The sequence below is a fragment of the Podarcis gaigeae genome (genome assembly GCF_964106915.1).
Source record: "Podarcis gaigeae genome assembly, chromosome: 3".
Taxonomy (NCBI): domain Eukaryota; kingdom Metazoa; phylum Chordata; class Lepidosauria; order Squamata; family Lacertidae; genus Podarcis; species Podarcis gaigeae.
Window position 1 is genome coordinate 67,571,660 of NC_139680.1, and position 13,285 is coordinate 67,584,944.

The window sequence follows — 13,285 nt, forward strand, 5'->3', positions numbered from 1 at the left end:
GCAATGTTGTTTGAAAGCATCAGAGTGGCCCGTCAAGATTGAGGTAGAGAGGTTCAGAATCAGTCCTGGTGTTCATCCTATTCCCCATCTCTTCCAAGACAAGGAAAATGGAATTTTAGAGAGTAACTGTCAGGGGAAACTGTGAAAGTCATATTTTATTCCCCTTTAGCTTTCAACTTACTCATTTTTTAAAAAATAAAGTCAAATTGAAGCCTTTTTAACCAGCTACAGTTAAAAGCTGATGGCTGAAAATAGAATCAACTATTCTAAAGTTAAAAGTTAGGTCATGACAAAAATATTTGGGAACAATTCATCTCTTCTCTCCAGCACTCAGTAAATCTGCTGAGAAGATGCAGAAATAAAGGCATAGCAAATAAACAACATGCACAGTAATCTCACCACTAGATGACACTCTTGTTCCGTGCTATGTGAACTCTTAAATTTCTAGATTACTAACACCACCAGCACTAAAAACCTGAATGCATGGATCAGGTTAATGAAATAATCTTGCTATGAAGAAAGAAGAGGAAAGTACACATAATAAAACTGGATGCCACCTTGACTAGGAGGGGTTGATTTGCACAAGGAACCTTTATTTATAGCGGAAGGTGATTTTTTTTTTAGATTGTTTCATTCACATGGAACCCCTACTTAGCAATGCACTGATTATGCTGTCAGCTGACCATGAAAAGTCTTAAAAATGGCAGTTTCCTGGAGAACAGCGAGGTGGCAGCACAACTAAAGGTGAGCATGTTGAGAAGCCTCGGCTCCATTATATATAAAAAAGCCACTTTGCCATGGGAAAAATTGCCTTATTTACATAAAGTGCACTTATTTACATAGGGTGCACTTAATTGCACACAATGAATGAATAATGAAATATTTCAATGAAGACTGAGCAACTTGACCCCAGAGCTTTCCAAACTTTTCATGTTGGTGACACACTTTTTAGACATGCATCATTTTGTGACACAGTAATTCAGTTTTACTAGCAAACCAGAGGTTAAACAAACCCTTTTCCAGCCCTAGGAGAAGTGTGAGGCGCATTCACACGATACACCTACAGACTGCAGCAGACACACTAATCAGTGGCGTAGCGTGGGGGGTGCAGGCCGCACCGGGCGCAACATTTGAGGGGGCGCGCGCTAATCTAGTGGAAGAGACTCGAGTGCTAAAATCCACGGGTTAGGGGGCGCAAATTACTTGCCTTGCCCCGGGTGCTGACAACCTACGCTAGGCCACTGCCACTAATATGTCACGACACACAGTTAGGAAAGCTTTGTTTTAGCCCAATATTTTTATGTTACATTCGTATAAAGACACTCATTCTTCACCATAGTGCCATTACTTCCAATGAGGTTGCTCTGGAGTAAATAGATCTAAGGAGGTTGTGACCAAGGTACATGTGAAAGACTTTTATGTCTCTCTACCTGAAAATCTAAATCATTTTTTTAATACTTTGGTGAACTTAATTCTTCTCCCTTAACACTCATCCATGCAGGAGAAACTGAGCATGTGATTAACCACTTGTAGAATGACTGAAGGGAATTTTAAGTAAGTCTAGTTGTGCTGATCATGGGGACTATGGTGTCACTTCTGTCATTATGATAGGTTGAGCTCAAGCCCATGAATCAAGTTTGTGACTACAGTAGTACCTTGGGTTAAGTACTTAATTCGTTCCGGAGGTCCGTTCTTAACCTGAAACTGTTCTTAACCTGAAGCACCACTTTAGCTAATGGGGCCTCCCACTGCCGCCGCACCGCTGGAGCACGATTTCTGTTCTCATCCTGAAGCAAAGTTCTTAACCTGAGATACTATTTCTGGGTTAGCTGAGTCTGTAACCTGAAGCATATGTAACCTGAAGCGTATGTAACCTGAAGCGTATGTAACCGGAAGCGTATGTAACCCGAGGTACCACTGTATCTGATTTCTTAATTGATAATGTTTGCTTCAGTTGACAGAACTTTCCCTGCTTAACTAAATACTTAATGCTTTTGGGTAGTCATTGGGATTAATGAATATGGTCAAGTATAACCACAAAACTGAGACAAAAGGAAATACTTTACTCCTCTGTTCATTTTCCTTGATATCCCACTGAAAATGCATTCATGCTGCAACAATGATTTTTGTATTTCTTGATGTTAAAGAATAGGAAGACAGGATGAGACCTGCCAATCAATCTGGGTTATACTCCCAATAATTCTCAGATATTGCCCATCATCTGTACCACTGTACCGCTGTAACCCCTGTACCCACGTACCTGAGAGTAGGCACCACTGAACGTAATAGTGGATTAGATCTGAGTTGATATGTATAGGGCAGAACTCATACAATGCCCTATCACAACCCAACAGTATCGTATTGTGGGTTGCCTGCGCCTGAGGCGAGGCAAGTGCTGCACCCCGCACCAGTGGACTGGGTAGCTGGGGTGGAGGCATGTGCCTGAGGGGCACATGTGGAGCCCACGAGGCACATGGCTGCTGGTGTCGGCACTGCTGCTGCTGGTGGCCACATACCCTCTCGACTTGATGGCTGCAGCACTTCCCAGCACAACAAGCCAAGGCGTACGGCATGTGGGCATCCCTTTGCCAGCCACAAGGAGAAGGAGGTGTGACTGCAGCTTCTAAGGCCCAGCCCAGGCCCAGTTTGCCACCCCATGGCTCTAGAAAGGGGCAGAAGCCCAGCCACGCAAGGGAGCCTCTGAGAATTTTGTGCCCATGGTCACCACCCTTCTGCCCCCCTCAACACTACACTACGCCACTGCAACTCAGGCTTCAAGAACAAGGTCTATGTGATGTTTATTTCAGTTCTGCAGTTTTGCTAAAGCTTCACATATCCAAAAAGCAAATTCATTTCTGTTTGTTATTTTGTTTTGCCCTTCATTCCAACTCACTCCAGGCACAGCTGCAATATGCACTCCTAAAGTTGTAGTCAATGGGCAAAATAGCACTTCTCCCAGCAGTGTTCTATACATCCTCATCCTATTATCCATTTCTGATTTCAGCCGCATCCATAATAAATTGATTTTCATTCAGTGTAAATACAGCTTCATTCTAGGCTAACAAGCCTCGCCAATCTTTCCCCCACCTCCTTCCTTTCCCCCCCTTTCATTCTAAGTAACTCACCCTGATACCAGGGAAATTCACCCCTCACAGTGATAACACTTCTGCTACTCAGTCAACTACAGCAAGGACTCAAAATGCGTCTTCTGTAGCATACCACATTGATTTGCAAAAGCGAGAATAAATCAAAGCAGTGAAGAGATGCCACATTGAGCTAGAAGCAAAAACATTACATCTTGTTGCAGGAGGCTGCCCTAAGTATAGGTTGTGGGGAATGAGAGCACGGTACTTCAGACACTATGCTTGTTGCTTCCTATATAGGCTCCATTAAAAGAACCACTCTGGATCTGTCGGAAATTACCGCTTCTTTCTTCAACAGAGTAGCAGCTGATCCTTGTTTCCGCACAGCACTCCTCTTCACAAAAGCTTGGTGTTTCTTTCTCTATGAAATTTATATTTTTAATGTGTCAAGTTTCTCTGAGGTTCAGTACAACACTGAGGCGAAGGGAAGCCTCCGGGCAAACCACCACGGAGATTCATTCATCACTTACTCTGTGGCTCCTGCCAATGCCCCACATTAATCATTTCATACAGAGGGGAAAGAAGAAGAAAAACCACATCTTTTAAAACTATTTGGAAATAAAGATATACAGCCTTAAACTCAATCATAGTACAACTGTGCCTTTTATAGCAAGCTTTCCATACAAATTTGGTCCCCAAACAGAAAATTATAAACTATAACTGTAGCGTTCAGTAATATGCAGGGTTTCTTGCTCTGTATACTCTCATTGGGTTTGTTTGGTTGTTGTTGTTTTTTGTGTTTTACCACTGCCTTGTACGTGCATGTATGTATAATGTTGTCATTTGTCTTGTTCATCTGGTGACACACATGGGATGTTTTGCACTTCAGGTTTTATTGCGTGGATCAGTAACCGCATTATCTGATCCCCTTGATCCGTATTTTACACCTCAGTACAACTGCAATGCCTTTCTTTTGTTTACTGTCAAACAAATCTACTGCTATTTATGTGCTAATTCTTTGGAGTTTTTATGGATTCTCCCCTCCCCCCCCCCCACTTTTTGGAAACTTCACCATGAAGTATGTAAGTGTCAGGTTTCAAATACGTATTCTTAATGGTTTATCAATGACCAGAGTAAAGAAAAACAGCACTTACAGGGAGAGAGGAGGGAAGGAGCAAAGCACCTGAGTAGGAAAAGTGTTATGATCTCAGCTGGAATCTAAAAACAGATGGGAGTTGAATCAGGTAGAGAGAGAAAGGGGGAGCAGAACAGTCTGAAAGCATAGAAGGTAACTAAGCTGGAATTTTCAAGTGGTATTCAATCACATACCAGGCACATTCAGGTTGTGTAATTAAAGTAGATTTGGAGCTCTTGTGTAGGGTTGCCATACGTCTGGGGAAACCCGGACGTGTCCTCTTTTTGAGCGCCAACATACCCATCTGGGCAGATTTTTACAGTTTAAAGGAAATGTCTGGTTTGGGGGCGTGTTTGGGGCTCAGGCATTTCAGGTGCCCGCTGTGATAGGAATTTTATGGTCTTAGATATATGGCAACGTTCATAACCACATGTACATAGATCAGCACAGGAAAGCCAACCTGGAACCATTTTGATTCCTAAACTGAGCAAATGTTTCTCTGCATGGTCAAAATGGAAAAGTCTCCCCATTGTCTCTTTCCTCACAAATCCTGTCTTAAGGACACATTTAAGATACAAGGTGTGAGCCGGTGACCTGGCTCAGGAAATAAGTATTTTACCACTACAAAAGAATGGCCAGGCTCCCCAGGAAATCCAATCAAGTAACCTGCCAGACAGGAGATAAACAAGGACAAGAGAAAAACAACATTTAAATTTCTGTGATGTAGGTGGGATGTATCTGAGGGGTGGTCTTAGGTTACACCCCTTCTGTGATGTATGCATAATGTTTCTAGGGGTGGGCTTGATCTACAGGGTGGCAATTTCAATAGTCTTTATAAGGCCTTGCAGGCCATTGTTCTAGGTCCTCTTCCTCTCCTGCGTGTGAGGGGAGCACCCTGTTGCAACAGATCAATAAAGATCAAGCTTACTAGCTGCTTTGCTTCTCAATATTCTCTGGTTGGCCTCTGTTATTTTCTCCTACCAATAGGGAACCTATGTAAGGACTCTATATGGGCTCTTGGATACCCCATAAGGGAAAAGGGCATATTTTTATTTACAACACCGCACACCTCTTTCCCCAGCTCAGGCATGCACTGGCTCAGGCTGTCCTCTTTTTTTGCTCTTCAAGATATGGCAACCCTATCTTGTGTGACAAGCTTGCTCCCCTCCTCATGTGTTATGTCTTTGTAGATTATGAGCCTGAGGAGAAGGACCTGAAACTGATTTCTGTAAGCAGTGCTGAGAGCCTTTTTGGCTAAAGGGCAGGATATAAATGCTGTAAAGAAATACATAACAAAGGAGGGGGGGATGCAGGGAAGCCTTGAACAATACATTTTCATTGTTAAAGATCAAACAAGGTTCAGACAAACTTAGACCCAGTAGTCCTTAATAATTCTGAGCTTGCAAGCTTTGTATTCCATGTTATAAAGATTTGTAACTGATTCAGTTTCATGAGATTGTGTATCTATGACCAAGAAGGCTATATCACTCTACAGAAGACCTTACAGGACAGATAGGTCTGGTTCTTTTGTTCCTATAAAAACTGCACAATAGTAACACATGTTGTATCTTCACTACCACACAAACCCGATTCTCATTCAGACCACCAAATGGAGTACAATTGTTGTTGTTATTATTATTATTATTATTAATGTGCTGTGACTAGATGGTGGGACTGGAGACTGAGGTTCTGCCCATCACTTTTTATTTTAAGCATGATCTAAATGTATTAGCATTTATATGTATTATTATTGTTGCTGTTGTTTATTGATTTATATAACGCTTATATGCAAAAATAGCTTCTAAGTGGTTTACAGCTATAAAATCAATTATAAAATTTAAACATAATTAAAATACACAATAACAATTCCACCAGAGCATTTAAACATCCCTAATGAAAATATACAATAAAACAAGCCAGTTAAAAAGCACAACATCTGAAGCAGTTAAAAAGAAATCAAGTTCAGAGGAACGCTTGCCTAAACAGGTACTTCTGGGACCTCTCATATTTCAGCAGGGAGGGCATTTTACAACACTCGTGCTATCATTGAAATACCCCACCTTCAGGTTACCATTAGCTGATAGAAAAACAGCCAAGTCCCATTTGTTAATCCTAATGCTCACAGAGGAGAGGGAAGATTGTTTTTCAGGTGACCTGTTTGCTTAGCACTTGTCTAACTCAGAATATGTGGGACTACTGAGCTGGTGAGAACTTCCCTCCACTACTGTGCTGTTGTTTTTAAAGCATCACCCTCACCCTAAGCAATCTCAGGTTGCAATTTAAGGACAAAGTAAATTCCTCTACTAAACACAGAATGCCAAATGCTCTGTTTCAAAAGGTCTAGATTCTAGAAACTTTCTTTGTTGTAGTAAAACTGAACACCTCTTGGATCAGCAGATGAATACCAGCTGCACTTCTTTCGAAGGGTTTGAGACAGAGATTTAGGTCCGCAGAAGAAAACACCAATGTTATTGCTGCCAAGAAAAGCAAGATACCCAGATTAATTTCAGAAGGAAAGAAGGGGGGGGGGATAATAATATGTAATGCCAACTTTATTACAGAGCATGGGAAATATGTTTCCAGCTTCATGACCATTATTTGGGGGATGCTGTCAGAACACTGAATGGCAAGATGAAGTTTGCACTGCCCTGGAGCTTTTTTTGTCTGTTTTGGAAAGTCACCCTTTAAAAGGGTCATAGGGTTAAACATACATCAAACAGTTTATAGGGGGAAAATCCTTTAAAGCATGAACTATATGGACTTGAAAGCAAAGACTTTATATTCTGTCATTTTTGTGTTTCACAGCTGATTTCATATGGCCTCCCAAGTCAGTGGTTAGGCATCTCTGGATTAGGTAGTCCACTGGATAGATTCCATTTGAATCCTTACTAGGAAGTAAGCTTCACTTGTCTCAGTAGTGCTTATAGCTGAGTAATCATACATAGGATTGCCATGCATGTTTTTTTCTTATTTAAAAAGACATTCTTATTGGTCAACTGGCAGGTAAATAGTAGGCACTGCTAAACAGGGACTGATGGGTCTGTCAATTTCAATTTCTAGTTCTTCCAGTCTTACATTCACTTCTCCACATTTCCACAACAGCTTGTAATTAAAGAAAACATTTTCATGAAAATTCACCAGCATTTTAGTGTGAATTTCTCCTAATACTGTAATGCTTGTATATATACACATGCTTGTTTATAATTCTGCCTAATATACACATTTTTGCAAAGCAATCTGCCCTAAGATAATGCACTTTTCACATGTTACTTTCATTAATATACGCATAGTCATGCACACTGTATAAATTACTTGGAGAACTAGATTGCAAAATTTGAAGAAATGCAAATTTCAAATGATGGCTGCATTTTGGTATACACATTACACATTCACATTACATAGATTCGCCTTTAAATGCAAACTGAATTGAATTTCTCCCACACCCCTACTGCTGTTAAGAAACCACAAAATATTTTTGTTTATGTCCTTTTTCTGGGTGATGAAGACAAAATAAGCTGCAGTGACTGCTTCAGAGGCTACTGGGAACAAATAAGCCTTTTCTAAGCTTTTCTTAGCAAAACTCTGGAGTTCAACTTAGACCTTTCAAGCTGAGATGAACTAATAACATAAGAGCATTGTCTTTACATCCACAGCCAATTATGTTGGGGAACAAACACATCCTTGACATCGTAAGAAAAAGGCCTCACTGTTTATCTCTTTAATAACCATTTTCAAGGGAAATTAGTGTTACTTTGTCCTTTGTGCTGAACAATAATTGGATTGGGTCTTTCAATTATAGCTGGACAAATGCCAAGATATTTTAATACTTCAAATATTAGATTCTCCTGTCCAAAAATTAGATTTTATTGGCATTGTCTATCCAAGATTTCTTCATCTAAAGTTTTATTACACATAAAGATGCTTTCAGCATAAGAACTCAGCTCAAATTATTATTGAAGTGTTATTGATAAAGTGGTACAATTTTTCTTCCCTACCTAGCTCACTGGGGGAAATGCAGTATAATGACATTACTTGCTAATTTGCCTTACCTAGGATGATTTTCTGCTATATGTTTGAATTCTGTGTCCCAGTTTGGTCGTCCATAGAAGGTCTTTTGTTTCAAACCAGTAATTACATCCAACTTTTCATCATAATGTAAGGCAATATGAGTAGCCTGTATTGTTGAGAACCAAAAGGTAATTATTTGAGAACCAGAATGTTTAACATCACCTTCAAGTAAAAAAGGAAAGGCTATCATCCTAAAATATGGAGGAACAGACTAAAAGAGGCACTCAAAAGTCTAGATCAGGGATGCCCTCCAAATGACCACTGACCATGTTGGCTGGGCTGATGGGATTTATATTCCAAGTTCATATTCTCCTGGGATAGCTCAGTCAGTAGAGCATGATACTCTTAATCTCAGGGTCATGAGTTCGATCGCTGCATTGGGCAAAAGATTCCTGCATTTCAGGGAGTTGGGCTATACATAACTCTTGTGGTCCCAACTCTACAATTCATAAGACATCTTCATTAGTTATGACCGTGGTATTGTTGCTCTAAATGTTAAAATTCTGTGGATGTTTCTGTAATCGGCATCCATTGTGGACCTGCCCAATCTCATGTGTGGCATGTGGCGCTGGCATGCAGACTTTCCACATTAGCAAGCAGATTCACATGGGTAGCTAAGCTACATACATCATGCAGCATCTACTCAAGGTCTGCAAGAGATAATGAAATTCTGTAGCTATGCCTCCCTTCCCTCTTCTCTTTCCCCATCTCCCAGCTGCATATTCATACCCCTCCAACCTTGCATTCCTTTCTTTATTATCACAGTGGCATCAATTTGGGTAGCAGACTGCACAGTAGGCAGGAATTCTTGCCCTGGTCATCAAACTCCTGAAAGATAACCCCAAATTATGTATAGGTAGAAGATAACCCCAAATCTGTCCCCAGTGCCTTCCTGTTTCAGTTAACCAAAATAGTTAGTAGAGACTAATGTACAAGTTGTGGGAGAAATTGTGAAGTGCCATAGAGAGAAATTTAATGGACAGGGTGGCACTGCCATAAGGGGTTGGGAGCAGGCAGAGTCACGGGGAAAAGGAAAGCTGGAAGGAGGGAGAGGAAAGAGTAAGAGAAGAACTAAAGGGAAGAGGGCTTGGGGAGCAGTTGCAGATCTGGCTGCCAATCTGCCAGGGCTTGGGTGCTCCTGCATCTGCAGAGAACCTGGCATCAAGTGGTGTACCTGGGACTACCGTGGTAAATATAGTTGGAATGAATACTTTCAAAAGACAAATGTTACAACTATTCACTCTAAGGAAGCTACGCTTTATGTGATTAGGCATTCATTTGATTACTGTTCCTTAGGCTGCAGTCCTGGAAAAGTAAGATTCAGTAACTCAGTCCCATAAGATTTCATTTATACCTGACTTTCATCCCAGCCAGTAAGAAATATGTGATAGCTTAGAAAATGGGCTTTCCCTTTCTCAGCCATTTGTGCTTCCAGCAAGCACAGGAGATCAGCAAACCACTCAAAGGCAGATGGATCTCGGCAAATCCAATAGAAATAAACCTGTCAAGGGAAAGTAAAACAATTCAACAAAGTGCAAGCTTTCATCGGGCATCCTATATGGCTCTTAAATTATTTATTTGGAGATAAGTAGCTAATCTTATAGCTGGCTACTGTGCTCAGGTGTAAATTCATACTTGATTTTCTATCCAGCATTGACGATGTAGAGTTTTTAAACATACTCCAGCAGTCATTCATATACAGTTTAAACGGATTTTTGAAAATCACAGCCACTGCCTCTAAGGCACTGAGATGTAGACATTCTTAATACTCCATCTAAACTGCTTCCAGTAATATGACAGCACAAGGGACTTGGACCAGGGAGATTTGGTTCAAATATCTGACAAGCCAGGATGCTCTGGCAACCTGGCAAGTTTTGGCAATCAATATAAGAATAGTAACCAACATTTCTATAGCTCTTCTTAAGTGTTCAAAGCACTTCACATCCTTTACCTCAGTAATTCTTACAACAACCCACTGAGGTAGATCTTTATTTTTATCCATATTGCAGATGGCTGAGAAGAGTGGCTTAACTAAGTCCACCTAATGAGTCACATCTGAAGTAACATTTAAACTAGGAGCTTCCTGGACTACATCTCACACACTTAGCCGCTACATTGCACCTCTTTTTAGACTTAATTTTCATAATGAGTTCATGTACAATTACTATCAGTTTTCTGTCGGTAAAATGGGAGTTTCAGTGACACACCTCACAGCATTTTTTACAAGGGCCAGACACCTCGCCTCAATGCATTACCTTGTTTGTGGAATACATGCGGAACTGGAAAAAAGTGGGGAGGAATGGAAATGAATTAATAATTCACCTCAACCGCTATCACTAAAATAGTGATATGGGTTACGGTATATCACCAAACTGACCAATATATTGTACATCAGAGAAGGAAGATAATGCAACAGTCTGTTTACTTTTTTTTTTTTACTTGGCTATGAAGTTCAAGTCATAATCAATACATATGTTCTATTGGGTGAAATATAGTCCAGACTTAAAACTTTGAATATCTAGAATCATATTAACATATTTATGCAGAGTTCAAGGCCCCATCTGCACTATACATTTAAAGCAGCATCACACCACAGTCATGGCTGCTCCCAAAGAATCTTAATACTATGGGCCATTTAGCTAAGTGTTGAACAAAGGTAAGAATAAGCAGCTACAGATAGGATTTGCCCAGCAAAAAGCCTGGCAGCTTTGCCTCCCTTACACAGAATGCCACAAGTTAATAGAATTGGGACATTAGCTGGAAGGCAAGTGGCTAGTACAACCATGATGGTTATTTACTGAAATGATCCCCCAAATGAGCAAGTGATACAAAACATATTTGCAAATGAAACATGTAACCACAGTACTGATTACCTTTTCCAGACTCAGTCCTGTGCTTAGATTACAGCACTTATACCAAATTGATTTCAGAATGGAAGCAAAAGGAGTGACTCCTATTCCTGCTGCAATGCAGACACTAATTTGATACTGAAACGCATCTGTTGCTGCTGCTCCAAAGGGCCCATCCACAGCTAGTCTGTAACAAGAAACACTCAGCTAAAATTAGAAGTCTGCCACTGTTCAGAGTTTTCTTTTTGTTGATTTAAGTTTATGTGGATTTTATTTTTCTAAGACAGTGGTACTTTGGTTCTCAAACGCCTTGGTACTCAAAAGTCTTGGTTCTCAAATGCCGAAAAACCGGAAGCAAGTGTTCCAGTTTCCGAACATTTTTTGGAAGCTGAACATCTGATGCGACTGTCAGCTATTGTTTCCAGGTCACCTGCACCAATCAGAAGCTGCGCCTTGGTTTTTGAATATGTCGGAAGTCTAAGGGACCTCTGGAACAGATTAAGTTGGGCGCTTTTGTTTTTGCTATTTATTTTGTGTTTTTGTTTTTTGGTTAATTTGTTTTTGTGACTGTGTGGAACCCAGTTCAGCTACTGATTCATTGATTGTGTGACTGTGGAAATGAATAAAAAAAAAACCCTATCTAAACAATGACTATCATCAGTGCAGGTAAGAAAAAAAGTTAATTTTAATTTTTATCATCTACAATACTGTCTTATTTATTTTATAGTACAGTACATTGATTATTGCTTTCATTTTGTGGATCAGTGGTCTCGTTAGATAGCAAAATTCATGTTAAATTGCTGTTTTAGGGGTTGTTTTTAGAAGTCTGCAAAATTAGTCCATTTTGCATTACTTTCTTTTTTAAAAAAATATTTATTAAGAGTTTTTAATTACAATGCAAATAAATGAAACACAATAATATATATCATAACACGTTTTCTTGTCATCTTTGGACTTCCTCACGTCTCCCGTTCCTGCGTTCCTAGTCATAAAAAATTTAATCCAGCAATTTATCACCTTGTTTGCATTCTTACTAACTAATTTTCCAATATTACATCACACATTTTGAATAAATTTGTTTTATATCTTAAAAAATTTGATTTAGCCTAATCATTGTCTAACTGAATTTAACTTATCCTCATAATTCACCTCATCTGTTTTAATGGTGCCGAATTATTTATAATCTAGCATCCTGCTTAACATTCATACAATTTATAATATTTTTGCAGATAAATCTTAAATTTCTTCCAGTCTTCTTCTACCGTCTCCTCTCCCAGGTCTCGGATTCTGCCAGTCATTTCAGCCAATTCCATATAGTCTATCAGTTGCATCTGCCATTCTTCCAGCGTGGGTAAATCTTGGGTTTTCCAATACTTAGCGACGAGTATCCTTGCTGCTGTTGTTCATTTTGCAGTGGTCTCGTTAGATAGCAAAATTCATGTTAAATTGCTGTTTTAGGGGTTGTTTTTAGAAGTCTGCAAAATTAGTCCATTTTGCATTACTTTCTATGGGAAAACGTGCCTTGGTTTTGGAACACTTTGGTTTTGGAACAGACTTCTGGAATGGATTAAGTTTGAGAACCAAGGTACCGCCGTACCTGTTATTTTAATATACGGATTACTAACTGTCATGGGAAAATGGAAGAACGGTGGGATATAATTTTTAATAAATACATAAATAAAATATGTTAAAGGACAAAATAGAATTGTTCCAAAATTATGACTTGGTTATATTTGTTACAAGAAGGGCACAGTTTTCCATGAGTGCTGTTTTGCTATCAAAGAAACTATTTAGCAGAAGAGAGCAGGAGGGCTATGTGCATAAGGGCTCTGGCCATTTTATTTAAGCATGCAATTGCAATTTTAAGGATTCCGGCAATCTGATTAGTGACTTAATTGCATGGCCAAATTTAGTGAGAGCATTTGCATATTTAATTATGATTTAAGAAAAAAAGCATCCTGCTTTAAAAGTCTTATTTTCCATAGTGTGCAAATCAAGGCACAGAGGAACTGATTTAATTTTGGAATGCTTTTAATCAGTTTGAAAACTTCTTGCTATGCGGTGAAGGAATGAAAAATGTGAGGGTGGGGATAGAATTAGATATATTAGCACGTAATTCATAAATATATGAAAATGTCTGCATTAAAAGG

At 39.6% G+C, this 13,285-nt stretch overlaps 1 protein-coding gene across 2 annotated transcripts in view; it reads right to left on the reverse strand.

The window, feature by feature from the left end:
• Positions 1-5,285: 5,285 nt before the first annotated feature.
• Positions 5,286-13,285, reverse strand: part of NOX3 (NADPH oxidase 3) — a 30,053-nt gene continuing 22,053 nt past the window's right edge. For both annotated transcript variants that reach the window (XM_083732499.1, XM_083732498.1), the window contains 4 exons: positions 11,160-11,322; positions 9,641-9,787; positions 8,268-8,392; positions 5,286-6,692 (listed from right to left, as the gene is read on the reverse strand). In XM_083732499.1, coding sequence (XP_083588625.1) covers positions 6,566-6,692; positions 8,268-8,392; positions 9,641-9,787; positions 11,160-11,322 — 562 coding nt within the window. In that variant the 3' untranslated portion in view covers positions 5,286-6,565. The remainder of the gene's footprint in view (positions 6,693-8,267; positions 8,393-9,640; positions 9,788-11,159; positions 11,323-13,285) is intronic.